This window comes from Neodiprion virginianus, chromosome 7, assembly GCF_021901495.1.
Source record: "Neodiprion virginianus isolate iyNeoVirg1 chromosome 7, iyNeoVirg1.1, whole genome shotgun sequence".
Taxonomy (NCBI): domain Eukaryota; kingdom Metazoa; phylum Arthropoda; class Insecta; order Hymenoptera; family Diprionidae; genus Neodiprion; species Neodiprion virginianus.
Genome location: NC_060883.1, coordinates 23,206,612 through 23,234,600, shown reverse-complemented (window position 1 = coordinate 23,234,600; position 27,989 = coordinate 23,206,612). Strand labels below are relative to the sequence as shown.

The 27,989-nt window shown below is 39.8% G+C and overlaps 3 protein-coding genes across 11 annotated transcripts; 1 reads left to right on the top strand and 2 right to left on the bottom strand.

Moving 5' to 3' along the window:
* Positions 1–82: 82 nt before the first annotated feature.
* Positions 83–15,623, bottom strand: LOC124309256 (ribosomal protein S6 kinase alpha-5-like). 2 transcript variants are annotated; one of them, XM_046772711.1, is made up of 7 exons: positions 15,491–15,623; positions 5,598–5,672; positions 5,265–5,483; positions 4,762–4,877; positions 4,314–4,514; positions 3,774–4,202; positions 83–3,650 (listed from the first exon to the last, which is right to left on the bottom strand). In XM_046772711.1, exons 1-7 carry the CDS (start codon positions 15,612–15,614, stop codon positions 2,061–2,063), a joined length of 2,754 nt encoding a protein of 917 aa, XP_046628667.1. In that variant the 5' UTR covers positions 15,615–15,623; the 3' UTR covers positions 83–2,060. The 2 variants fall into 2 exon arrangements, with proteins under 2 accessions (XP_046628667.1, XP_046628666.1); XM_046772710.1 differs by lacking the exon at positions 15,491–15,623 and adding an exon at positions 11,889–13,732.
* LOC124309259 (iodotyrosine deiodinase 1) lies at positions 14,327–18,954 on the top strand. 5 transcript variants are annotated; one of them, XM_046772718.1, is made up of 5 exons: positions 14,327–14,458; positions 17,503–17,722; positions 17,796–18,017; positions 18,078–18,394; positions 18,629–18,954. In XM_046772718.1, the coding sequence occupies exons 2-5, from the start codon at positions 17,545–17,547 to the stop codon at positions 18,809–18,811; spliced, it is 900 nt and encodes a 299-aa protein (XP_046628674.1). In that variant the 5' UTR covers positions 14,327–14,458; positions 17,503–17,544; the 3' UTR covers positions 18,812–18,954. The 5 variants fall into 5 exon arrangements, with proteins under 5 accessions (XP_046628674.1, XP_046628673.1, XP_046628675.1 ...); XM_046772717.1 differs by lacking the exon at positions 14,327–14,458 and adding an exon at positions 14,533–14,674; XM_046772719.1 differs by lacking the exon at positions 14,327–14,458 and adding an exon at positions 14,737–14,844.
* A 136-nt stretch (positions 18,955–19,090) lies between these two features.
* On the bottom strand, positions 19,091–27,959 carry LOC124309257 (zinc finger protein ubi-d4 A). 4 transcript variants are annotated; one of them, XM_046772712.1, is made up of 10 exons: positions 27,911–27,959; positions 27,582–27,726; positions 27,324–27,433; positions 26,955–27,194; positions 26,495–26,700; positions 26,259–26,328; positions 24,657–24,812; positions 23,291–23,695; positions 20,474–20,586; positions 19,091–20,374 (listed from the first exon to the last, which is right to left on the bottom strand). In XM_046772712.1, exons 2-10 carry the CDS (start codon positions 27,659–27,661, stop codon positions 20,243–20,245), a joined length of 1,512 nt encoding a protein of 503 aa, XP_046628668.1. In that variant the 5' UTR covers positions 27,662–27,726; positions 27,911–27,959; the 3' UTR covers positions 19,091–20,242. The 4 variants fall into 4 exon arrangements, with proteins under 4 accessions (XP_046628668.1, XP_046628670.1, XP_046628671.1 ...); XM_046772714.1 differs by having other exon boundaries at positions 23,291–23,464; XM_046772715.1 differs by lacking the exon at positions 24,657–24,812 and having other exon boundaries at positions 23,291–23,464.
* Positions 27,960–27,989: the final 30 nt, after the last annotated feature.

Sequence of the window (27,989 nt, the reverse complement as noted above, 5' to 3'; positions counted from 1 at the left end):
AAAACGACTAGGTTTCAAGGTTCACGGTGTTGTAGCCGGCGCGTGTTAGACCAGGGTGTAAAGATGCAAAATACACAGGATATAAATAAACATCGTATGATATATTTAAACAACCAGTAGTAACAAAGGAGGCATCTCTTTCATGCATCCATAGCAACAAAACAGCGTTCTTCATATTTCATAGAAGCTGCTAGTTATACTTTCTGTGTATGCAATATAACATATCACATACACTTTCAGCAAAGGATAATTGTCTATTACAATGTAGCTAACAATAGTGGTACTGTATATCACAAGAGAAAGAAGGAAAATTTTTTTAAATAAAAGACAGGAAACGAAATTTTACTTCATTAGCAATAATTAATTTAATTTATGATTCATAATGACTATGTTCCTAAATAAAAACATGCATATATGTATACATATGAAAGCATACGTACACATATACGTATATATTCGTATTATACGCATCTTGTTAAAGAATATCACTTCTTACATACGATTATATTAAATATATAATTATTTTTATGTTTTCTTTTCATATTTATTATTTCTGTTCAATTTCAATTAGCCATAATAATATGTAAGGTGTATCTATTACGTTATTTAAAGTACAATTTATAGTAGTAGTATAATAAGCAGCGCCATAGCGCCGTTTTGCAATCAGTGCACAGCTTTGTATATACGATTCGGTTTATTACGTTTAATTATTGATTTATTGTTATTCTTGTTACTACTATTAGTATCATCATTATTATAATTATTATTATTGTTACAGTTATTGATTTCATGATTTTTTTATTTTTCTTTTTTCACTTCGTTTTTTTTTTTTGTTTTCGTTTGGTCTTACAGTGTAACGTTGCTTCAGTCGTCTTTGGCAGAGGTGTGCGTACAGCCTTGCAGAACCTGTATCTCTCGTATATCGATAACTAAAGACGTTTTATTGTAAGCATGCCTGTTCCCTGAGTTGGTCTTATACAACCTCTTCAGTCTTTCCCATTACTCTTTTACTTTATTGGTTTTTATTCTTTTTTATGTCTTTTAAATTTAATTTATATATATAATTTTTTTTATTTTTTTTTTATCCGTTACCTACAGCAGTCGTACAATCGCGGCAATCCCGTGTTAATTAATATGTAGGTAAGTGGTAAAACAGGCTTATAATTTTTTTTTTCCGAAGGCAAAAAGGCCAGCTCGATTACATGTATATTCTAGCATTCAGTTAGTTTTCGTCAAGAGTTTGGGAAACGTGACTGGAAACCCTCATCGAAAGTAATTCTTAAAAAGCCGTAACATTTTAGTTTCACGAATGTAGTTTAAATTATCGATAATAACGATTCAAAAATAGTATCAACTAACACGGCACCAGTCCAAGTTTTTCCCGTATACTCTTAGAATTGGGTATACCCGAGGCACAGTCACAGTATGTGTGTATTAAACAATTGTCAACGATTCGATACAACGTTTCATTTATACAAAATGTAATCACAGAAAACCCAAGAATTATACATCATCTATATTCATATATATGTGGATGTATATATTACATGTATCATATACATGTGCATGTGTATGTGTGGTGTGTGTGTGTGTGTGTGTGTGTGTGTGTGTGTGTGTGTGTGTGTGTGTGTGTGTGTGTGTGTGTGTGCATAACTATAATATTGCAGAAAAGATAAACGAATTTTAGATATGCTCTTATTTTTTACATACTCAACAATAAAAATAACTTCATGCTTCATTCTCTTCTTTTTACCTATGTCGTCGTTAGTATTATTATTATTTACCCTACCTACCCGTTAAAAAAATCAACAGCTTCACTTCATAAACTGATCAAAGACGCCACTTGAAAATGTAGTAGGCGACAATGGCGATGCTCAAATCAACACTTACCTACATGTATTTACAAAGAATCTAAAAGTACTGAGATAGGAATGGTGCGATATCCGCGTCTTGCACGATCAACTCCCAAAGGCAGCAGCGTTACGTCACGGAAAATGCATAGGAAACAAAAACGAGTAAAATCGTCAACTTTAACTTACCATAACGCTTACAAGCAATTTTTACTCTACTATTATGGTAGGTAGTCGCTTGGGCCGTTTTCCAGTTCTCTGTTTTCTGTGTACAATTGTATCTCTTTTACCAGGGCTCGTCGTTGCATCGATTAATTCGACACAGCTATCAGAACCGCTTGTATTTAGATCCAACTTTCGTTTTCTCGATCTTGTAATCGGGCCGTTTTCATTTCCGCTACCATTTCCGCTTCCATTTCCGTTACCACTTCCATTATCGTCTTGCTGAGGAATCACGTCGTCATGATCGCGTTTGCGTCTTTTGGCTCTGGAGCCACCGGGGTGATCCGATCTCTCAGTCTTCCGGCTAGTTATTCTTGGCGAATTCGAGTCGGACGAGGAAGACAAAGAACTGAGATATTCGTTTACCCTTTCCTCGCGAAAGTCAAAAGCACTGGGTTGCGCAGGGGAGGCGGAAGCGACGGTGGTGCTCGCGCTGGGTGGTTGCAGCAGCTGAACCGAGGCGTTCGAGGAGGCAATGGAAGCCGAAGAAGACGCGGAACTCGATGTGGACCGCTTGGGAAGCCTTCGTCTTTGCGCAAGCTTTGCCGAATCGACCTCCCTCAGCTTAAAGCTCTGCCCCTTTTCGCTCGTTGAGGTTGAGGCTGATGTAGAAGAAGAAGAGGATTCGGCTATTGGTGCGGCGGCAGGTGTAGTTGAGCCTAAAATCCACTCGTGATTAACAAGCTCGGTGGCAGTGAGTCTCCGATTGGGATCTGTGGTCAAAAGACCCTGTGCAACGTTCTTCGCCGATGCTGAAACACCTTGCCATGCCTCTCCCTCGAAGTCCACGTCACCCGTCTTGACGCGCGATGCAAAATCCGGTGAATCCGTACGGAATGGTGGCCGTCCCGAAAGCATGGAATAAAGGATGGCGCCCAAACTCCAGAGGTCACAGCTCTCGTCGTACCCTTGCCTGGCAAGAACCTCTGGTGCTGCATAGGGAAGCGTGAAGCAGGGAGTGTGAAGAGGCTCGCGGCCTTGTTTAATTCTCGCAAACCCAAAGTCAACCACCTTGACCAACAAGTCATCGCCTGTGTTGGCAAATACTATGTTTTCCGGCTTGAGGTCCCGGTGTACGACGCCTTTTGCGTGCATGAAACTTACCGCTGAGGCAAGCTGGCGCATTATTCGACTTGCCTGAGACTCGGGGAAGGAACGAGACTTCCGCATCAGCTCACCTCCCTTCAAAAGTTCCATTACTAGATAGGTATGCGCTCGATCTTTGTAAACGTCTATCAGTTTTACAATACTCGGATGGCCCTGGCAGATCTTTAATAGATTCGCCTCCCTTCCACAGTCAACCCTTCGGCTAACTATTTTCACCGCAAACTCCTGTTGCGATTTACGGTGCCTACATCTACGACACACTGAAAAACTTCCGTCGCCCAATGCTTCCTCTCTAGGGTCAAGCTCATACGTTTTGAAAAACGCTGATTCCTCGAAACGGGAGGCTAACTCGTCTGAGGTCGATGGACGATGGTGTTGATCCTCATTCGTAGTCCGTTCGACGTTTTTGAATATATCCTCGCTGATCACATTCTCCGCGAATAATATCGATGGCGCGACATATGAATAGCCCTGAAATTTCAAGTCATTATGTCAAAAATTAGATGAAAACATAATTTTTTACTCGAAATTCAAAGCAAATTTATAAACAATCTTGATTTGGAATAATTTTCAATATCTTGAGGCAATTCTTACCCGAAAGAGTTTGTCGTAATTTGGCGGTACAACAGCAGGGCTATCGGCAGCGACCATTTTTGTAAATTCCTCTGAAAAATTACTCGTGTCTAGCTCGTGAGTGATCTTGGGTACGAAAGGTGGGGTAATCTGTCGAGACTCAAGAGCTTCCCAACTGAAGGGGGGTGAAGCTTTGCTGAAAAACTCGTGCTCCTTGAGCTCCTTGGCATCCTCAGGCCCCCCGCCGAGCCTTAGTCGAGGATCTTTTACCAGAAGGCCTGTTATGAAACTGCGAACGGAGGCACTGAGATGCCCAGGAATGGGAGGTTCCGTTCTTAATATTCTTTTCGATATTTCTTGCTGAGTATTTCTCTCCCCCTCAACTGTGAACGGCGAGGCACCCGTCAGCAGTTCATACGTCAGAACGCCAACGCTCCACCAGTCGACCGCCTGTGTAGGATCATCGAATTAAAAAATATAAAAATAAGCATTAAATTAATACCTAATCGCATAAATCGTATGACGTCTTTAATTTGATCTTTGCTTATTTAAACTACTTACAATGTCGTGCCCAGCAGATCCTCCACGAACAACTTCAGGCGCCATATACTCTATCGTACCACAGAACGAGTAGGCTCTGGCGTTGCGCTCTCTCTCATGAGGGAGGAACTCTTTGCTGAGGCCAAAATCTGTAAGAACTATGTGGCCCTCGTGATCCAGTAAAATATTCTCCAGTTTAATGTCACGGTATATAATTCCAAGCTAGATCAAAGAGGGATAAAGAAAAACAAGTATAAGATTAAACATTTTTAACAAATATATCTTAATTAGTATACTTCTTTGCGTAAATAGGGCTTCAATAAGTATTTGAAAGAAATATAAGAAAAATTATTAAGTCGTTTTATTCAATAAACAAAGTTACCTTGGTCAAGAGTGAGAAAAAAAAAAAAAGATGAGAAAATAAATGAAACGAAGCGAAGGTTGACGTTTTGTTTTTTTTTTTCAATACCTTATGTAGATGTTCCAGCGCGAGTATTATCTCACCGATATAGACTCGAACTTCGTCTTCCGTGAAATGTTCCCGTTGATACAAATGAGTGAATAATTCACCGCCGCTAACGTAATCTGGAAAAAAAAAGAAAGAATAAGAAACACAATTAAAATAAAAAGAAAAATAAGAACATTGAGAAATTTTATTTTACGATTAAAAATCGATTTTGCGACCGCGCGTTCTACTTCAAGGTAAAAACGAATCCGTCGAAGGTTATATCACGCCCATCTAAAGTCCTCGAATTAGACGATGGCCAAACCGTTAATTCAGTACATGATGTATTATGTATGCGTGCTTCACGTATTGCTTATTTATAATTAATTAGTTTTGGAATCGACGATCATCGTAATTAGAGAAAAGAATTCGGAAAGAAAAAAGAAAAAAAGAGAAGAAGAAAAAAAAAGACAAACATGAAAGACACATCAAATATCATCGTTGTGTAAAATTTAATTCGTTCTTACCTAATATAAGATGGAGTTTTGCGTCTGTTTGAAAAGCGTAATGCAGCGTGACCAGGAAGGGACTATCTCTAACAGCCTCGAGGACTTGTCTTTCGGTCTTCGTGTGTTCCGTGGTCTTTTTTTTCTGAACAATCGAGGCCTTCTTTAGGGTCTTCATGGCGTACAGACGTCCGCTATCGGCCCCGGTCCTCTTCCGAACCAGGAAGACCTTACCGTAGGCTGAAACATACGTCATTCGTCACGAATAAGAATTATCGCTTCCTTTAATTACAGCGTACTTTTTTTTATTTCCATTTCAATTAAAAATTATATCGTAAAATTTCGTATACCGACCTCCGGTTCCGAGAACCTTCAGTAGGTCAAAGTGAGACATATCGATCCTTTGACCCCCACTGTCGGCCAAATTGACTGTAAAAGAAGAGAATAAAAGAATTAATAATAATTTACAATGGTTGTGAATTTTTACACATTCATATTATATTATATTATCGACGCAATTGAGAATAAACAAAAAAACTATCAAATATGTAGAAGGAAATAGAAAGTAGAGAGTAAAATTTTTAGAAATGAGACCGTTCGTTCACGCATGCATTATGAATGTATAGGTGTAATGTATACGCAATAATGCGCAACTCGCTGCGTCTGACTTTGTATTTATACGATCTGCTGCAGCAACGTGCCGAGCGGTTGCGTTAGACAAAAGAAACGATACGAAGCAACAATGTGAAGAATAAAAAAAAAAAAACCTACCATCGATATATAAGTTCACGATGATAAGTCAATTTATCCAAAGTGTCGAAATTCCGTGAATCTGGGTTTGTATTACTACCATTATTCTTGTTGTGTACTTTATTTGTCATTTCATTCTTGTTTTTTTTTTTTTCCACCTTTTCTTAGTCGTTACTGTAATATAATGTTCAGTTGCGCAAAATATAGTTACGCGAGTCATACCTATACACGTGCGTACGTGTGTATTTGTGTACACAAAAATAATGACGAAGATACAGGCGAAATCGAAATCAATTAGAAAGAGGTATTTGCACAGGCAGGTACATCAGTTTGTAATACCTATAATGTATGACAACGAAAGAGAAAATGAAAAAAATGTGTAATAAGACATCCAATTTCACGCACATATACCCAATAATACTTGCATGTCGCAATTACAATCAACAATACGCAACAGTGTAATATAATAACATGCTGATGAAAAACCGTTACCATCCTTCGTGATTTTGGTATTGTTTGAAATTCGATAGACCGTAAAATAAAACAAAACATACTCGTATATTTTGAAATATTCGTTCCTTCAAAGTCATCGTAAATATAAAATAGTGATTTTTTTCCCCAATGTTTACTTACGAAAACGTTACCAACTTCAATCTCGTGTGATATACAGACGAATGTGCATGAGACTGAAGTTCGTAACGAAACATCGGAGGATGGGGGGGGGATCGCTATTTTGCAAGTTTATAGCGACTTTTAAGTAGGTAGTCAATTCTTATAAATATGAATAAGTTTAGGCCTCATTATAATTTACTGCGTTTCATACATCCCTGAAATTGCGAAATAACGATTTTTCCGAAAAGCAAATAATTGCAACAACGTAACTAACTTCAGCCTCGTGAATGTGCGCACTGCGACGGTAAACCGACAAATCAATCAGATTATGGTCAGGTATAAGGTGGGTTAAATATCCGATGGTACATAAAATCGAAGAAAAATGGGAAGATCGTACAAAAAAACAAAAAAGGAAGGTAATTGTAGTACGTGGAATATTATTATGTATAAGTATAAATGTGCGAGTTTAACAGGTACGTAATAACAACATCAAGATTGGAAGATATTTTTTGCAACATATGCGTGTGTGTGTATATATATATATATGTAATTTTTTTTAATCGTATATCAATTTATTTATCAAAACCAGCAAAAATTAACTGCACCGCACCATCGGAGAAAAACACGCCAAGGCAAGGGGAAGGTGGCGAGATTGAGGTGCGCTCTTCGCAAAATGACTCGTGATTTGTGTCAAGGTGGTGGTGACGGCGGCCATGATCGAATTCAGGTACCCACCACGTTACGTCCGCACGTACGTACACACATACGAGTAAACCTACACGTGCGATTTATGTGGCTACATAGGCGAGGATGAACGTGTATACAGTATAAAATACACGCGGCTTTGCCTAGAATTTGACCCAGTTATTATAACACCGCGATCGTCGTCCGTCGTCGTTTGTGTATGTTAGTTATAGATATCTGTATTAGAAGATAGACGTGCACGGTGCATCGTCCAGGTAAATTAACCGATACCTGATAAGTTTGTGTTGTAGTGGAGAGTGAACAGAAAAAAAAAAAAAAAATTATGCAAACGAATGTGAAACGAATACGATGCGATCGAGAGCGTGTGTTGCACGAAAGAGCCGAATAAGAGACCCCGACCTAGAGAACTAACGCGAACCGAACGAACGGTATATTTCGGTTCGGAGACTGCCGAAACAGCAGCAACAGCAGCAGCAGCAGCAGCATCAACGAACCGGCACAGGTAGTTACAACGGTAGCAAGGTGAGCGTAACGCTGCAGCTTACTGTAAGTACATAGAAACGCAGAGGTTGAAGCGACGTTAAAACCGCGAAGAAATTTTGCGGGGAATTACATGGAAGACTGTGTGTTTCAGCAGAGAGTCACAGAGAGTCGGTGCTCGCAGCAGTGCAGAAGTTCCGCTTTTGCTTGACCCAGATTGCCGGCATTCACTCGCTATTTCGTAACGGGACCGACTTTCTTTCGGTTCCTCGAATGAACCGACCGAACGTCGCTCGTGTGCGGTTTGCGCTTCTTGTCCTCGTCTTTCCTTCCTCTGTTAGCCGTGAGCCGAAGCGGCGTAGCGTTAGGTAAGGTAAGGCAAAATTAAAGTCAAAGTCAAAGTTAAAAGGTAATGTAAAGTAAAGTAAGGTAAAGCCGAGAAACAGATTCGTTATCCCGATTCTGACGGCTTTACTTTTCACTCGCGAAAACGGCGATAAGCGCAATCCAGACAAATGAGATGGTAGATTTAATCGGAGAATCTTATTTTCACGTGTGAAAAAATAAGTCGTCGGTATCGAGATCCTGACTCCTGTCAATTATCCGCAGGTTCTTGGATTCGCCTTTCTCGCGTCGCTCGTGCCTTTTCAATAACGATCCTCTTTATTCCGCAGGTTGTAGAGCTTGAACCAAGCTTGCTGCAGTGACTGCGAATGCACTCTATACACACATACACACACAACCATTGGTATTACTATCATCTCCGCATTGTTGACCCAGAGTAGATATATTTCACGTATCGTAATACGCACGCAGAGTTCCGACCTTGAATGAAATTATTTTGCGAGATGAGTAGACATTTTTTTTCCCTTCTTTCTTTTTTTGCCTTTAAATTAATGAAACGGACGAAAAGAGAGAGAGGGGAAAAAAACCCGTACAGACGCGGCGTCCTTCCGTTTTTCCGCATCGTCGTCGACGTAGTATGCCTATAACTATACGTACACGTGCGTATACACAGAGAGACATACGTAAGTATGATGCAGTAACACATCGCGACATACTCGGGCTTATTACGCAACCTTTCGTCAAAGTCTGAATTTGTTGTTTAAATACATGGTGCGGTATCGGCGAGTATATGCCATCCACGGTAGATAAACGGAAAATAAAAAAAGAATTAACAGCAGGTGCTATATTCACATCGTTTTAAATTAATAACGCGTTAACAAATACGAAGTTCAACCTATTACGCGTCGTCTTATATCCCTGTCCTCGGAGATAGGCGCTCGCTCTTCTCTGTACAAGTTTCTCGATCTATGCCAATGGTTTGTACTACATTATACAATATTTACTCGTAAGTTAGCGTTCCACATATTTTACATACATATATGTATATATATACACATGTACGTGAATTGGTACAATGTTATAAGTATATATAGTATTAACATGGTGAAAAAGATGGGTCGCGTTGCTATTGTTGCTGCTGCGGCGACGTGATAGATAACTCGCATCAGCAGCAGAAGCACACTGACTGCGGAAAGGAGAGAAAGAGACAGAGAGAATGAAAGAAAGAAAGAAAGAAAGAGAGAGTCGCAAGAATAAATTAAAAGAAATAAAACAGACGTGGAAAAAAAAGAAACAGATGCCGTGCATCATGGTTCGTGAAAATATCGGACGGATCTTTGAGAGTAAAAATATGTTTTCGCAAGTCTGTTTAGTAGCATTTTGGTCACGCGTGTATAGGTATGTGCATACATACGTACATAACATGTGCATGTATGGTACACAATTTTTATACATATGTATAAGCATACGTTAAACGCGCACAACATATATACACACACGTGTATTTCGCTAATTATTTATATTCGTACAACTTTCTCGAAAGATGCGCTCAGTTACGGTGATATGGTATAAAGTAAGAGCGATTATAATTGTGGGAGTTTGGTGGGGATCGAAGGTTCGCGTATGGTGGTGCCCCTGGAAAGAAAGAAAGCGAATGAATCTACATCCTGCGACGATGAAATGATTAGAAAAAAAAAAAAACAAAAAAACAAAACAACCGAGAATCAACGAAATTCCGGCCAATTTATTACATTTCGGCGAAAATATTCAAATATGTTTGAATTTTCTATACCTTAAATCAAACGTGACTGCCTTTGCATATATACACGCACACGTACACACGGCGAGTATTTACAACGTCGACCGTCGTCGATATTCGGGGAGACTTAAGGTTTCGAAATTCAAATTGTTTGTTCAAAGTTAAGGCTGCCGTTGCTGCACCGATACTCCCGTGCTTGTTGTGTTGTTGTTTCAACATTTATTGCTCTCCGAATACCGCTGACGCATGCGTATACCGACTGACCGGTATATATTGTAATACACAAACGTCTTCTCTGAACCGCATCGGGCTTAATATTATATTATATACTCGAGTATTGAAACGAAATGTATAAATGTAACGGCAAGCATGGACACCATATATGTATATATATATACATATATACATGTAAGGCATATAACAAGCCTGTACGAATTGTACGAATGAGAATGACTGCGCGTAGAACATGCGGCAGACGGTCTAATCACCTGGGACACAAAGCCGACCCAAATAAAACAATTCGGCGTAAAGTCGGGGCCGTAAAATTCCCTCCTAATTTCCGAGGTTTTTCCGAGGAGGAACTTTAAGGCTAATAGTTAGAATGATAATTATACCTGCGCGAAAACGATTGCTATTATTGCACCCCTCTAATCCTGACTCAATGTTAGCGGTCGTTCTTTGCGGTTCGAAGACCCAGCTAATCCTAAAACTTTGCCATTTCCTGTAAGTCAATGGGACCTAAATTGTTCAGCTTTAACGGGACCGAAGACCCAGCTAATCCTAAAACTTTGCGATTCCTGTAAGTCAATGGGACCTAAATTGTTCAGCTTTAACAGGACCGAAGACCCAGCTAATCCTAAAACTTTGCCATTTCCTGTAAGTCAATGGGACCTAAATTGTTCAGCTTTAACGGGACCGAAGACCCAGCTAATCCTAAAACTTTGCGATTCCTGTAAGTCAATGGGACCTAAATTGTTCAGCTTTAACAGGACCGAAGACCCAGCTAATCCTAAAACTTTGCCATTTCCTGTAAGTCAATGGGACCTAAATTGTTCAGCTTTAACGGGACCGAAGACCTAGTTAATTCAGAAATTTTACCACTTCTTGTAAGTCATCAAGGACTTTACCGTTCAGCTTATTGACTCTATATTCGCTTCGAGTTCAATTTGAATCGAACGACAAAAGATAGAATGTACGAAAGAAAAACTCAGTTTAGACCGATTTATTTTTTCGAGGTCAAAAAATTAAACGTGTTACCTCAAAAAATCATGACGTGTCGAAATTAGTGACGTTACCGAAATTCAGTAAGCAAAACATACTCATATTTATCAACTTCAGTTCATTCGAGAAATCATTGTAAAAATAAGAAAATAGCAATCCCCACCCAATGTTCATTTACGATAACGTGACCAACTTCAACCTCGTTTCAAACTCCCCTCCCAACTCGCCGATTCGGTTCGATTTACAATTTTCTCTTATCTACACTCGCTTCTCGTCGTCCAAGGTTTGCCGATGTTTAATATAAATTTCTGCTTGTATCTTACAATACGTAAATATGTACCCGATAACCGATAAATAAAATGAATTTAAAAAATAAAAAAAATAAAAAAAAAATGAATTTAGAAAATAGAAAGAGAAATAAAAAGTTGGAAAGTGGCCTGACGGGAATCGCGATCGAAGGTAAAACCGGAGCTCCGCGAATCGATGATTCCAGCAACTAACTCTCCGCAGATACAGGCGTTGTGTGTGTGTGTGTGTGTGTGTGTGTGTAAATATATACACATATACCGCATATCTAATGGGTGTTTGTATACTCTGGTTGGATAATACGAATCCGTCGATATTAAAAAATTCCTGGACAGTGATTTCGCTGGCTCGGTCTAAACGCACAATAAAATCACGGTGAACTTGAAACGAAACGGATTAATGACGATGACGATGTACATGCGTTGTTAGTTATTTTCCGTATCGATCGACGACAAAGGTCAATTCACCTCTCGGTCTCCTCTTCCAAAGTACGTCATCGTTGCCGACGTCGTCGTCGCGGTCGTCGTGGTCGTCGTCCTCTTTGTTGTCCTTTTCATCGTCGTAGTCTTCCTCCTCGTCGTCTTCCGTCGTTACGGGTTCCGGCGACGCGGGCGAATCTCTAACGTCCAACTCATTGATGGCCTTGGCCAAGCTGCAGGATCCGGCGGATCCTCCGGATCCACCCGATGCAGCCGAGGTCCACTTGATCCCCCTGCGTCCGGATCCCCCGGAGTTTGAACGATCGGACTCTCCGATGATCTCGACGTCGCTGCCGTCCTCGAAATAACCGCTCTCGTGTTCCGGGTTCTTCATCGTCCCGGTCCTCTTCTTCCTCCTCTTGCTTTTCGACCTTGTTACAGACCGCGAAACGCTGTTTGTTTATTCCTGTACAACGACGCAGGCGACCCAGTGCAGTAACTCAGTCAGTCAGTCAGTCAGTCAGTCAGTCAGTCAGTCGAGATGTAATATATCTCTTCTTGCGTGCTGCAGGTCAGCTGACTACGATAACGACCGCGTGCTTCTGACAATCGCGACTGTAACAGTGGGCTGCTTCTTCTTTTTCGCCCGAGCTGAGACGGCAGCTCCGCTTATTTTCACCACTCATCACAAGTCGACTTTTACCTCGATGTCGACGATTTATATATTTATTTGTTTATTTATTTATTTTTGCAAACGCCTAGGTACAACCAAGTTTTTTTCAACGATACGTCAAACTGCGTCAATTTATAGAGAAAATACGTGGTATCTTTTGTTGTTATTCACACGTTACATGGTATACATACGTATATATACACGATACGTGTCGTCCTGTTCTTCGGACTTTCCTAATCCCTCCGTAAAGACGACGTTTAATTTCGTATGCACTTTCAACTTCTCCAAGTTGGTCCCTCCTCGTATTATACTAAGTAAAATGTATTTTATTTTTAACCGCAACTCAACCTCGCTGCTCTCTCCTCCACTCTTCTCTCTGCCTCTTGACGTCCTTCTCTCTCTTTCTCTTGCTCTTTTCGTTTCGTACAAGTTTCGGGCACGTCGGATCGGCACTAGCTTCGTCGATTAGAGTCAGGTGTTACGTGTGTATGCATTCGCACACACACGCACAATATATATATATATCCTGTTTTCCCTGTAAGTTATATAGTAACTTTCCGCGGTTGTTGTTGCGTTACATCGGGTGTCCCCCCGGGCCTGTGCAAAAAAGCAGCCTTCTTAATGTCTCCGCGTCGAGTAGTAGTCGGTCGTACGATGTATATAAGCAAGTAAGCAAGTATAATATCTAATCCCTCCTTCCTCTCCTCGCCGTCGTCTCGCTCGACATTGCGAACGGCGTTTATATATATATATACATATATATACGTATATACGAAACGCTGCGACGATTGCGAAGGACGTCGGGGACTCCTGGGTCTGAAGTCTGTTAGTCTAGACTCGAGAAATTGACCCGTGTGTACCAGGCAAGCGTATGTATTACGCCTATATACGCGGCGAGGAGGTGGTGGTAGTAATATAACTACTTGCGAGAAACGCGTGTCACAATCTTCACGAGCCGTGTCTCTTATGTGTGTGAGTGCCTGCCGTGTTGATACGCTGTGTAAAGCGGAAGCATGTACCGTGATAAGGCGAAAAGTAAAATCAAAAAACGAAACAAAAAAAAAAGAAGAAGAAGATGTCGTAGGAGACCCCAACACTCCGAGATTTGTTTTTTTTTTCCCCTCTCGAATATATCGACAACGACGGACAACGGAATTGTCCCACTTTCACTGCTGCCAAACTCCACGACACTTTTTTTTTCTTTTTGTTTTTTATAGCTCTTATTAGATTATCCAAACTTCGAACAATTATCGTTGCACGCGTTTCAATTATTCCACAAACAACAATTTCCGCGTGTAATATCGCCAAGGAATGAACTCGTTCGTTTCCAGACGTAGATAGTCTAAAAAAGTTTCTGGCCAGACGTTCGCGTCCAATGATTAGCCACGTTCTATTTCATCGGCAAAGAAGAATGTAATAAGAAGAAAATAATACAATATTAAGAAAAAAATAAATTAAAACCCACAAAATTAACGACGCTGTATTACTACTTACGGCGTATAACACATACGCACGTACCGCGAGTTGTGTACATAACAAGTTCAATCGAAATTACACGAATCCGAACGATCGGGGAAAAAATTTGTTTAATCGCGGCGAGAACAAATTCCGCTTTCAATGATACGCGAAAATACCGTAACGGTTAGACAGACGCTCACCGCTACGCGACGCGCGGCGCAGTGTCCCGATGGCAACTGACCGTAGACACCCCCGCCTGTCGAGGGCTGGAATATAGGCGAAGGGGTGGGGGGTGAGGGATATGACAGGCGGCGCAGCGTGAGGAGGACTGCCCACGAATTCTGTACCCCCACCCCTGTCGTTTCTACGCGAATCGCCCCCCCACCCGGACCAGCGAGCGACGGCTAACAGCTGATTTGGAAAACACGAGGGCAACGCGGAGAGTTCTTATACACGTACTTGGGTGTGGAGTTTCAGCAACGCCGAGGTAAGGTAGAGGTGGGGAGGAATTATGTCTGAACTGGCTGTCGCTGCTGCGTTGGAAACTGAGAGATAAGATCCGTAACGCTATCAGTGTCACCGGCCGCGTGTTACGGATTACGATTATTTTTATCGCTTGTTTTGTATTTTTGTATTTTTTGTTGTTGTTGTTGATGTTACACGTACAGCGTTCCGCGATCGTTGGTTGGCTGGCTCGGCGGCGGTACGTATTGTGCAGATGTATTGTTGTCGCTTTTGAGATACCGTTCGACGAGGAGAAGGAGGAGGAGGTGTACGGTATATTTATAACTAGTGATAACGGGTGGCGAAAAATACGCGTTTTCGATGGTATAAATTTTTGCATCGGCAGCAGCGGAAGGTCTGCGGCCTGAGGTAACCGTATAACCCTGAGATTCTTCTTTACGCCAGCTGAGCCGGGGCGCCAGCTGCTATCAAACGAGCGTTGCATAACTAGCGTGTTGTTCTTTTTTCTTCTTATTCTTCATCGTTACGCAATAATTTGCTATACGGAATAGTAGAGTAGTAGTAATAGTAGTAGCAGTAGTAGTAGCAGCATTGGCTATGTAATCGTTCAATTGTTATCGAGTATTTGTCGCTGAGAGAAAAATTTCGACACTCGTGTTACAACGGCTGACTCATTATCCTCAATTTGTCGCGCATAGTTTGGATAATTCGCTCGGCTTATCTACTACGCAAACCGCTGCTGCAACGACAGTAAATTTAAATTCGATTACAACTGTTGACCATAGGAAAGGGAACTGAGGATTGGAAACAAATATTTCCCAAGTATCGTAATCCGAAACAATAGTTGGCGGTAACCGCGATAAGCGTGTTTTCCAGGATTTGCGGTCAGCGGGGAGAAAAGTACACAGCTGGCGATAATGCGGCAACGCTTTTGTCGCCGACGGGCTTAATTGCGCTCGAGCTGTGGCGATGAGTATGCATGCGAGAAAAAAAAAATTTTCACGAGGAAATACATGCCTGCGAGAATGTTTACAGTAATGCGAAAAATAAATACCAAATGTCAGCACGTGGGTGACGGTCATCTCCGTCTCTGCTGCGAGGTGGTGTTTGTCGGGTGGGGGTAGGGAAGGTGGCTGCATGGTGGCGTTGCAGGAGGTCGAGACGTCCATCTCCGTCATCCTCTTGGTCCGCGGTTGTTGTTTTCTCGGATTATCTCCCGCCCGCACTTTGTTCGTACGGTTACGCTTTCGAACAACCGAGCAAACAAATGACGTCCAAAAACTGTTTACGATTAAATCACGGAGCCGAATTGTATACTTGCATTCCTTTAAGACGCCATTTTACAGACTATAACTACTTGCCGCGCCTTGGCCTCGTCGACTTGCTTCGACGGTATTTAGCTGATAAAGATTTCTTCCGTTTTTGCGGCTAACCGTTCGCTTCTCGACTTATGTGTGTTCGTTATTCACGGGGTTTTTGCCGTTCATTCCCTGGTTGTGTTTACGCCGGGCTTTCATTATCAACTTCCTCTCTTCAAAACGCGCCGAGAATAACGAGGAACTGTACGATGTTATCGGAATCAATGATTTGGAAATAATTTAACTTGCCGAAAAGAGAATACACGTGTATAATATGTATGGGAAATTAGGAGGAAAGAAAAGGAACAATTTATAAACACCTTTCGTTTACCACGAACATTTCCGCCGATTTTTTACTTTGAAATTATCCTTATTGCACAGACGGGCCGCGTAGTTACAAACGCGTGAAATAAAGACAAAGCGTGATACCTTGGATACTTTTGACACTGCGCGTCAATCCGCAGATTTTCCAAGTTATTTATACCCATGCTTTTGACGAGTTGGAAAAATCGTACGTAAATAACCTTTACGATTCCGTCGTCGTCGTCGCCGTCGTACAATTCGACGTAAATTATCCTGTTCAAATAGAATACACGTCTTCTATACGTACGGGAATATATCGCGATAACTTGACACGCGCAGAGTTAATTCAACGGAAGAAACGAATCAGATCACTTTCGAGGTTGGAATTGAAATTCGTCCCCAACTTTGAATGACACAAGCGAACAACAACTGGTTAATTATTCGGTCCAGATATTAAAACACATGACAATCGGCGGCCATGTTTTTTTTCTACCTGTCACTTAAGCTCGAAAGGTTCTGGTCTGACGCTACAATGACATTTCGTTCGGCGCTGCGATCTGATTTTATCACTTGATGAGTTAAACGAAGGCATGTTTTCAATTTTTAACACGATATCGAGCGGATGGAGGTTTAGCCCATTGTTAAATAACAAAGTCCGAATGAGTCGATGCAGCCTCCTACAGGCTCACTCAATCTTTCGGTCTTGGGATTTTCTGCTCCGTCGTGTTTTGTTTTCCTCTTTTTTTTTTTTTATTATTCGCTCGCCTCTCGCCATCTACGATCTATTTCGCCAACTATACTACGCGCTGTTTTCTAATTATTGCTGTATTATTTCTTTCCTTTTTATTCACTATCAGAGCTTCATCGCTTATTGCGAATGATATCCCGCATTATTCGCAGATTCGGAAGACAGTTTCATTCGATCTGCATATCAATCACTCGGCAATTCTTCACCAGCAGATAAACTTAGTTCCAACTAGCGAACGACGCACTCACGGAAGTCGTGTTTCTCGTTCAAAAATAGATTCGCTCTCACGTGGTCATCCTGATCGGCTCTAATTACCGCCTAATCTTGTCTCACCTTGAAGGTGTACCTACAGCGGCTACAAATTTCCTCTGAATCACGGTGCAGCTGTTTCTGTACACACCATATAATGGCACGCATATATAATATGTATGAATGGTAGGATATGTAAAGCACACTTGTCCTCGAGCTCGGAAATCTAAATCGAATCGATTGTTATTGACTTTAATGAACGAGACAGCGACCCGAAGCGAACAATCGCGTTTACACAAGTTGATAATATACACTTGGTAAACGGAACGTGTTTGCTGATAAGAAAAAAAAAAAAAAACCAGTAAGGAGAAATAGTCTGGAAATGATTAAATCATTGATACGTTACAGTTGGCATATACGTACCTGGATATCACTGCCGTTGAAAGCGACATGATTTTGCAGAGCCTTCCGTTCTTTGCCAATTACTGGCATTACCTTCTGATCAGCTTAGTCTCTTTTCTTCTTTTCAACACCTTGGCTCGATTGTCGAGGGTAGCGAAAACCGCCAGGAAGATATTGGAACAGGATAAGGGTGAACCGGAATCCTTGAACGATGAGCAAGGATCAGGTAAACCGATGAAGATGAACGTGAGATTATTTCTTCCAATCTCACTGGCCAATCGCTTCTAATGAAATTCCAGATGAAAATGATGGAGAACATTTAGTTGAGGACGATGATGACGAACCTGCTCTACCCAAGGACCTGGAACATGTGCCTTACGTTTACACAAGGCCTTCCGAAGAGGAGCTAATCCAAAGGGCGCGGGAGTTTTATCTGGTCGCTTCTGCTCGACGTACTATTAGATTCTTCAGTCCAGATCCTGTGCCGAAAGAAGTAATTCAGGAAATTGTTAAATCCGCCGGTACGTAGTGATTTTGTTCAATTCATTACGGCTCTGACGCTGATTGCGAACGAATTTCAGGCACTGCTCCCAGTGGAGCGCACACCGAGCCCTGGACTTTTGTGGCGGTGTCAGACCCTCGGACAAAGGCTGCAATCAGGGAAATTGTTGAGAAAGAGGAAGAAATTAATTACAAAAAAAGAATGGGAAAAAAATGGACAACCGATCTACAGCCGCTTCGGACCGATTGGATTAAGGAATATTTGACCATCGCGCCGTACCTGATTTTAGTTTTTAAACAAATGTACAGCATCGGGCCTGAGGGAAAGAGAAAGATTCACTATTACAACGAAATGAGTGTTTCTATTGCTTGTGGTATACTTCTCACGGCAATACAGGTAATATCTTATTTTACATTGAACGCCACCCTCACAGAAAAAACCCTCAAATTGGGAGTAAATACACACCTTCAACTTCTTTCTTATGGGAATTTAACATTATCTATGAGTTGGGGGTGCGAATTTACACACAAGTTGAAAGTTTATTTTCGTAATGGCAAACTCGGGTGAAATTTCATCTATTCCTCATCACTGTTCAACCGTTTATAACATTAAGTTTTACTGCGTGTTCAGAGCACTGGATTGGTGACGCTAACATCAACTCCATTGAATTGTGGACCTGCAATTCGTAAGCTCTTGAACCGTCCTGCATCTGAGAAATTAACACTGCTACTTCCGGTTGGCTATCCAGCCAGAGATGCAACAGTGCCTAATCTTCGTCGGAAATCGCTGTCAGAAATTCTTGTTGAAATATGAAACTCCGCTAACGAACTTTGAAACATTTTTACACTGACCAAGTTACTGCACAACACTTATCTCGTACTTTAACATTCGAATTGTAGCTGTAGATTTATTGTAATCATTTTTAATAAAATCGAACCATGTAATGCAAAATGAGACCAAGTTTCTGAATTATTTCGATCAACTTCAACACTATCGGGTTTATTTTATCTGCAAGAATCAAGCCAGTTTCTTGGCAACGTCGTTTTCCTATCACAATCATCCAAACTAATTCCATCTTTATAAGCCACACTCTTGTCTGTATAAACCAATCTTTTTATTACTTAAAATTGCATACATCACGTTAGAAATAAATGGTATGAAAATTAAATCAAGAATCTTGTTAAATTTAGTACCAAAACGAGCTTTGCGCTACTGTAATAGGTGTATACAGTTGTTGTTGTGATTTGTTTGCTTTTTTCTCTCTCAAAATCTTACCAAACTGAAACGGAAGGAGGATCTATGTTATAGTAATATGGGCACCAAAAATCACCATGGCATCTTAAATTAAGTACACTCGATATATAAAATATAAAAATACTGGGCTAAACAACCAAGAAGATCGTATCGTAATTCATAATATAATAATATACTTTTTTTTTCAGCAAATATTGCGTTAGTTACTGTAATAGATCTATGCTGCTAACAGTAGCTACAACATTGTTAAGTGTAAAAGCTTGAGTATCATGGTACGTACAGACAAACAGACAACGTTCTATCTATCTATTGTTTTATCAATTATTACCGAACAGTTAGTAACGTTTAGGTCTTTGTAGATTTTAAATCATATCGTTTCAATAAGATTTCATATGATTCAACGTATTTCAAACTATTAGCAAGGTTGTGCTATGACAAGTAGTATAAAGTCTGAGATCCAAATTGTATTGAATTCAAGCGTTTTTTTCTTAAATATCGTATAGTATTAGAGATGACCAAAGTTTCAATTGTTGTTAGGCGATAAAATAGATTCCGAATTAGAAGAGTAGAACTGAAGATTCATCAAAGTATTTTATATCGATGTGACACATCTTTCTATTGCCTTGATTAAAAGTTCGTACAGCTAAAATGTTACATGTTTAAATGTTTAAAATAATAATAAAAAAAAAAAGAAGAAAGAAACAAAGAAATAAAAGTTTCACAATCTTCCCGAAGTATTGCCTGAAAAATACGTCTAGCTGCCATTGAAAACACGCATCGCGTATTAAATACGAATTAATTTTTCAAGCTTTGGGATTCGTTCTAATTAATGAATAAAAATAATACTTGTCCATTCAATAGAAACAGGGGTAAATTTATCAAGGGTAAATTATGAATCGCAGTTCATATTCTAATTCAAAATCTTTACTAGCTGACCTAGGATTGCGTTAGATAGATCCGATGTACTATCTCCCTCGTACATGCTCAGAATTAGTCATGCCGATGGAATTCGGCTAGGCAGAGTTGACAGGACCAGGAACCCTCCGGTGGAGATGCGAGAGGTGGAGCCAAACAATACATATGATAGCCGCGGTCGCAGTCATCGCAAAACAGCAGTTGATCCTGGTCGAAATTATTTGGTAAGTGAAACCAAAAACTGATTTGAGAAAACATAATTGTTTTGCAGTAAAAGTATTGCCACCTTTTGGCAATAATACTTACATCGTTGTCCGATGTACCGCATATGGAGCAGCATTTACACTCGATACACTGCCATCTGTACTTGCGTACAGAGACGATCATGTTTGCGGTGAATTGCAAACAAGTTGGATGGCCTATAACAAGAACGTTTGGTTTTTTTCGACAGGGGATATTAAGGAGGGAAGAGGATCAGCGGACAGACAGAAAGGTACTATATACCGGGACATTTATTTTGTGCCGAAGAACAGTGAACTCCAAGCTATCATTTTCCATTCATGATAATAATAATTTAATTTTTATAAATTCGAATCGATTCTGTGTAAAATATGAATAAATGAGACGCACGTACTTAGAGCAGCTTTTACTCGTTTCCATAAATTTGTTCACAAGTGCCTTTAGTCACAAAAACATATTTTTATATATATACACATATATATACACAACTCTTTCACCTTTCCTCAGCACTAAAACGTCCAGAATAATGAAGAAAACGCTACCATATTTTCCGCACAAAATTTCTTTTTATTTTTTTTTTTTTAATTTTATTTATTGCGTTGCAATGTTTTTTGACGTTGCGTTTTGGACATACCGTTATTATTATTTGGAGTAATAGGTGGTAAGTAATAGCGGGGGCGTACCTTGGAATAGTTCACGTTCTTTCTTGCGCAGCACAATATAAACGTCGCAGAATAGCTTTTTCTTTCTATCACACCGTCACTCTTTCATTTTCGTTCGCACAACACCTTCTCTGTCTCTCTATCTATTTCCCTCTCCGTCCTTCTCTCGTACATTCAACACACACACACACACACACTAGGGTTTCTGTATCGCTTGTACGCGACTCATACAGTTGCATACTTATAAACTACGGGTACTTAAATATTGTAATTTGTAAGCCTCGTAGGTATTGCTCAATTAAAATTGCCTAATAACAAATTCGTCAATCTTATTCAACAAGGAGGAACTATCGGCATGCTCGTTATATTATATAACATATGAGTATCAAGGGAACAACGATAAAGAGTCAATGTTAAAAAAGCTTGTCGCCAATGCTTCTTAGCTCTAAAGGCATTCTGCTAAATAGATACAATGACTGCGGTAATTACAATTTTCCTAGTAAAATTTACTCCAACATTCCCTCGACATTGATTCGTCTATGCTGTATCTAATAACTCATATGATATTACATTGATATAAGCTTACATTTTTCGGAGCCTAGCCAGAGAATATCTTTGTCACGACGCGCGTAAGTTTGTACCGAGTCCAGGTAAGGTGGAAATAGTTTACAAGTCGATACAACCATACAGAGTCATCGCCTAACGTACCGTCTCGTATTTTATAACATAGATGTAACATTTTACATAATCAGAAGACTCGATATAAACGCAAATACGTTCTGAGATTCTATCGTAAATGATATTCCTTCGTCTTTTCTCTTTTTCCACACTTCACACTTTAAATATTTCTAATAAATATTGGCACGTGTCATTGTATGACTCGTCCTTAGAATGCACTACAATAAAAGCTTAAAGAAAAACGAAAACAAAAATAGGAAATAACAGTTGATTTGCAATTAAGAAGAATTAATGCCCAAAACTTCAGTTGAAATAAAGAGTAAAGATAAAAACAAGAAAAAAAAAAGAAAAAAAAATTAAATAACAACATGATAGAAAAGAGGGATTTTCGTCTCAAATAATACCGTCAATCTTTTTTCGACCTCGTCCAGTTTGACTAGTCACGTTAACAGACAGCAAGCCTCGGCTAGCCAACGTACAAGGAAACTGAACACTCTACCTTACATTTTACAAGTTGAGCCTGATAACTTGCCGGAAATACATCACAGAGCTAGAGACAAATTCATACTTTTGGTCCCGCGTTTGATCGATATGATTCCGGCAAGTTGTCAAGTTTTAAAGCGAGGGCTTGAAACCTATAAAATGCAGGATGGTACATTTGTTTAAAAAAAGTCGACTATGAACGGTTCACAATCTTTGGAGAAAAGTTAATCGAATACACCGTTATACTGGGCACGGATAAAAATGAAATTAATAATTATATATGTAAAGCTCGTAACCATTTAATCTAAGACTTGTACATATTTTGTTTTAATCATTGCACCTCCCGATGTCATTGTATATTATTGCTGGAAAGTTCTGGTACTTTTTTGCGACTCGTAGAAAAACAAGATTTTATACACATGTTAATAATGTATTAGGGTTAAAAAAAAAAAAAAAAAAAAAAGAAGACCATTGACAAAGCTAGTTAGACGAGAGAAATGAATTCCACATAAATCTAATCAGATGTAAGTATTATATATCTAGAAAGCTATTTCTTGCTAAGCAAAACTTGATTCGCAAATAAATTATTCGCGGGCTATTTACTCTAGATAATCACTCGAGTTATAATAATGTTCCAAAAATAATAATGTTTGCGAATTAGAGTTTGCATGGCACGAAACAACCCGAATACCAAGAGTAAAAATTTCTATATTATTTCTTAATTTCTTAATTCATATTTTAATTTTTCTTTTCATTTATTTATTATTTCTATCAAGTTGTATTTAGCTATTGCATAGCGTGATAGTAACGAGTGCCGTTAGTTAAAACGTTTTATTTTCTGTTTGTTGTTTTTTTCTTTTTTTCGTTTTTTTTCAAGTCTCTAATCTGAAAGCATTCTCAGTGAAACGAATAATCTCTTTGCGCAATGGAAAGATGATCCTCGTCAAGGAATGAAATGACAAAATCATTTACAAGAATTAAACTTAGGGCACTATTTTCCTTTGTCAATTGTGACTAGCCCTCCTAGCATATTTGCGCTTAGTTTTTTCCTCTGGCTTACCTGAGCGGCCGCAATCGCTGCAAGATACCAGCTCCTCTGAACCACCAGTTTTTTTATTTTCTCTAGCATCGCCCAAGCAGAAGTCGCAGTAAGGAGACGGCTGGGCAGCTTTTCCTACTTTCTTTTCCCCGCTCGGCGCCGATGTCGTCGTCGTCGGACCCGCTTCGGGCTTTGCTGAAGAAGGAGAAGGAACTGCAGTACCCGGAGAAGGAACAGCCGACTGTAGGTCGTCCTTGGGAGTCGGTACAGTGGGGGAGGATGGCGCAGCAGACGATTGAACTGCCAATGGTGGTTGTTGTTGCTGTTGAGGTACTGCTGCTCCTCCGGCATTAGCCAGAGGCGCTGCAGGTGGTGGGGTCGGATTGCTCGACGAAGCAGTGCTCTGACGACCCCTTCGCGTACCACCTAATCACAAACCGACCACATACCCAGTTGCGCTTTACGTCTCTAACCGACGTCCATGCACACAGATCGATTGATAGCTTATCTTCGACTTTTTTTTTAAAACTTTAATAACAATTTATTCAGTTATAAAATGTCAACCGGGAATGTCTCAGGCATTTTTCTTGTTCTTTTATACTCGATGTCGCGCAAGCGTTATTTGCAAAATGGAAAATAACGCGTCGTTCTTTTAAACTGAATAAATTATTTCAAACATCTAGCGAATCAAAACCATATCACAAATATAAATAAATAATCGAACACAAAAACAAACAGGCTGCAATTTAAAAAATTCTCCACCACCTTCCGCACATTTAGGTTGCGGTATGTAAACCGATATCTAATAACAATACTCCAAACTCAATATATACGCAACAAGCTATAGTGGCGACTCAAATATTTTACATGTACTCGTCAATGGTTCGCGTTACAATCACCCGCGTTTTCTTTATTTTTCGCAGGTGTTTGTATAACAGCCCCTTTCATTTCAAAGGTCCGACAGAGCAAACAAAAGATAAATAATCTATGTTGTTATTCGTTGAGCTGAAGAGCATGCTGAAGACAGAATGACAGGTTCTACGAAGAACACACACGTACCAGACACTCACGCAACACGAGTACGCATAAAAACATCGATTCAAGGCAGGGGTGGTGAAATTCTAACGCCGACCAAACACGGATCATCAGGATGTTCCAGCAATAAATTCACGATGAGATAACATATTTTGTGCCCATGCGGGTTTGTCCCGATCTAGTGTTTGGACGTAGCCAGAAACGTGACGATGATATGTGAACGGGAAAGACGTGAATCTGGAGTTGAGCTCGTACGAGTTCAAGTCAACCAGGTAACGTTATAGGATGGAAATATCGAAGGGTTATTGGTACGAAAGGGAGGTGAGAAAACTGAGCTGATACTGGCTCCAACCTGGCTGGTCCAAAGCGTTGACATCAGCTGCACTCCACGATTCAACATCTGCGGGACTGGGACTTGGTTCCTTAGCAGGATCGCCAGAGGAGGTAGAGTGGGAATGACCGTAATGGTATACCAGACCTGGTCTGGTTTTATACCGAGCGCCGCACACTGTAAAAGTGCAAACACTGTTTTCCGGCGAAAAAAAAAGTACGTTCAACGTATAACCAATATTTCTTACAGGCCAGATATTTTCTCTCTTCTTTTTTTGATTCATGTCGTTTCTTCATCAACAAGTTTTAATTGATTTCCTGAACAATTTTGACGGGGGTTGGAGGACGAAAGCCAGAGGATAATTTTATCAGGGATATCACTTGCACACTTTCCGCACTAATACGCATCCCTATCCACCGATCATTGATCTCTATTTATGGACAAGCAGTGAAAGAGTTCCAGCCCAAGAAGCAAAAACCAATACGATGCAAGGCTTGATGCTTGAAAATACCTACGTTTTTAAATCGTTACAAAGCGAGCCATTACGTTTTCGCTTGGTAAAGTTATTTGCAAATATTAAGTGTTCCAAAAGACGTTTTCTTTTCCAACGATTACCCTTAAAAATATTAGATTTGATTCACGGGATGACGAAAAGGTGGACTTTTTAGCAATTCATTTTCACCATTTAAAACTGATTCGCTGATCATTTAATTAGAAAAAAAAAACGTCTTTATTATTTTTTTTTTAAAACTGAATACATAACAAGGATGTTATTGTTAAACAGAAAATAGATGCAAGGTACGCTTGAATTAATTCGAAGAGCTTGAATCAAAAAGTATATGGTGGTTGTGTAAACCAAAACTGATTTATTCAAAAGTCTTTCTGATAAACTGCAAAGACTATCACTCAATCGATTCTATTTATGTAATCAACGCAGTGCGAAATTAATTTCTCTATGCCGATTAATTGAAATCCTGAAAGTATTGCGATTCGAGAAATTGTAATAGTGTGAAACATGAAAAGCAGTCAAGCAGAATAGTTTGCCGGTTAACTGACATCTTCACACGAACATCAGAGCATAATTAGTATTTTTTATTAGTCTGTTATTTTTTAAAAATTGTGAGTAATGTTGTAGTTGGTATCATTGAATTCATACTTTTATCATTAAAGCATCTGGGAATTAATGTCAATTAGAAGAGTACCTTTCGAGACAATAAAATATTAAATAAAATACTCCATTCCCCGACGCAAAATTACGCAGTGTGTTAATCTAAACGTTTTAAGAATTTATTTTGATTATGATTTACTTTCTTGCTTTTCTTCCCTAGTATATATTATATCATATATTCCTTTGTTTACCTTGCAAATAGTTGATAAGTATGGTAAAAATATAATAATAGAATAAGATTAACAAATTTTGCAACGCAATGCGTTAGTTACTTAAAACCAAAACAATAAACGGTAGAAGTAGTAGTGATAGTAGTAGTAGTTGTTGTTGCTGTTGTTTTTGTAGTAGTAGTAGTAGTAGTGGTAGTAGCAGTAATAATAATAATAATTTGTTTTTTGTTTCAATGGAAACAACAGGAAGTGATCATTTGTAGTTATATCTATGGTTAAACTTACGGTCACAAACGAAAGGCTTATCGGAGTCGGCATTGTCGTAGTTAGCTTTCTTTCTCCCACGACCTCCACCCTGTATCAACAACAACAGATTGTTCATTGAGCGAAGCTCCGAATAAATTCGACATTTGTATAAAGTTTTCAATATATCTAAACTGTTTAATCCATGAAGTATCTTTCCAGTATGAATAAGTTCGATAAAAAACTGATGGAAGCAATACATTGCATATTAAACTCACCTTTGTTCTCTTGGCCCCAGGACTGTCCACGGTGGGTGGATGTCCCCTGATAGGATGGTGGGCTCCACCTCGGGGCCTTCTTCTCCGTCTTTTACTACTATAACTTTCTTCATAGTCATAGTCACTGTCTGGATCGGGTTCGTCGAAGGCATCCATGTCCAGCATGTCTTGTTCATCATAGTACCAAGCATCCTTACTATGTTCATCTGAAATAATTTTTTCTTAATAATCGTTGAACATCAAGACTACAAAGGAATTTGCGGAAACATACGTAACAAGTAATTTCAGTAGGGCTTAAAATATATTTTAAGCATTGAGGGTACTGAATTGGCAAATCTAACGAGCGACGAGAATCAATTGGACCGGAAATTGTATCAACAATTATTGCACGCCCACTCGGAATAAGATGCCAATCAGATGTATGTGATAACATGGAAAGTAGATATTGATTAGGACGAACCTTTGAGAGCAACAGAATCTTTGCTGTCATCATTTAGTCCCGCAACAATTCCGTCGGCTCCTTCGACTCCGTCATCTATATCCCCTCGGGTGCCTCGTTTTGGGTGAAGATAGTGCATCAGATATTGTCGCCGCTTTTTCCGCCATCGTTTGCTTGGGTAAGTATATACCTGACCATGCATCAAGCCTGGGATTCGTTCTCGAGCCGACATGAAGAGAGCCGAGTGATTTTGGGCGACTCCTGTGGTTAGAAAAAACTCGTTTATCAATAGCCATTGATTAACCAAGACAGGAATGACGGGAAGGTCAAGATATCCAGTAACTAATGACAATAATCACAGGAAGTAATCAACTGGTTCCATCTACTTACCAGTTTGCGAGTCGAGGAAGGGCATTCGCAGTCTTCGTTCTCTGCATAGTCTTGTGTTATAATTGGAAGAATTCTCTATGGCTTCTCTGTAGGCGGTGTCGTTCAGGAAGCTGCGGACAGATCAATACATTCAACATAGCGAAGTGCAACCCGCTCGTCCTACGACGGGGCAAAAATCGTCGAGGTTAAATTACTCTGTCAATTTAACGATGCGAATATTTCCATCAACATATGTGACAATCGTCTGGTCGCACTCACCTCTCGATTTTACTCAAATTCGACTCGTTCACTACTTGAATTAGGTGATGGGACGCTGGGAGAGCTGTCACCGTCGCCATCTTCAAGCAGTTTCCATCTCATGGGGAAATCGGAAATGCAACCGCCATTGTAGCCTTCATTAAATCTGCCGGAAGTACAAGGAAGAGTCGATCAGGGAGCGTATAATATAATCCTACATTATATATTAAAGTTGCGACAGATAGCCATTGTTGCTAAAGTGGGACAATTGCAGTATTGATATGTCACGAGCTTTGGCTTCACAAATGTGGAACAATTGATTTATAATCGATTCTTTATAAGAAATATACAATTTTTCATCTCGTGCACATGCGATAATTTCTCTGGAGTCGATGATCGAATAGAATCAGTGCGCAAGTCACGTTACGT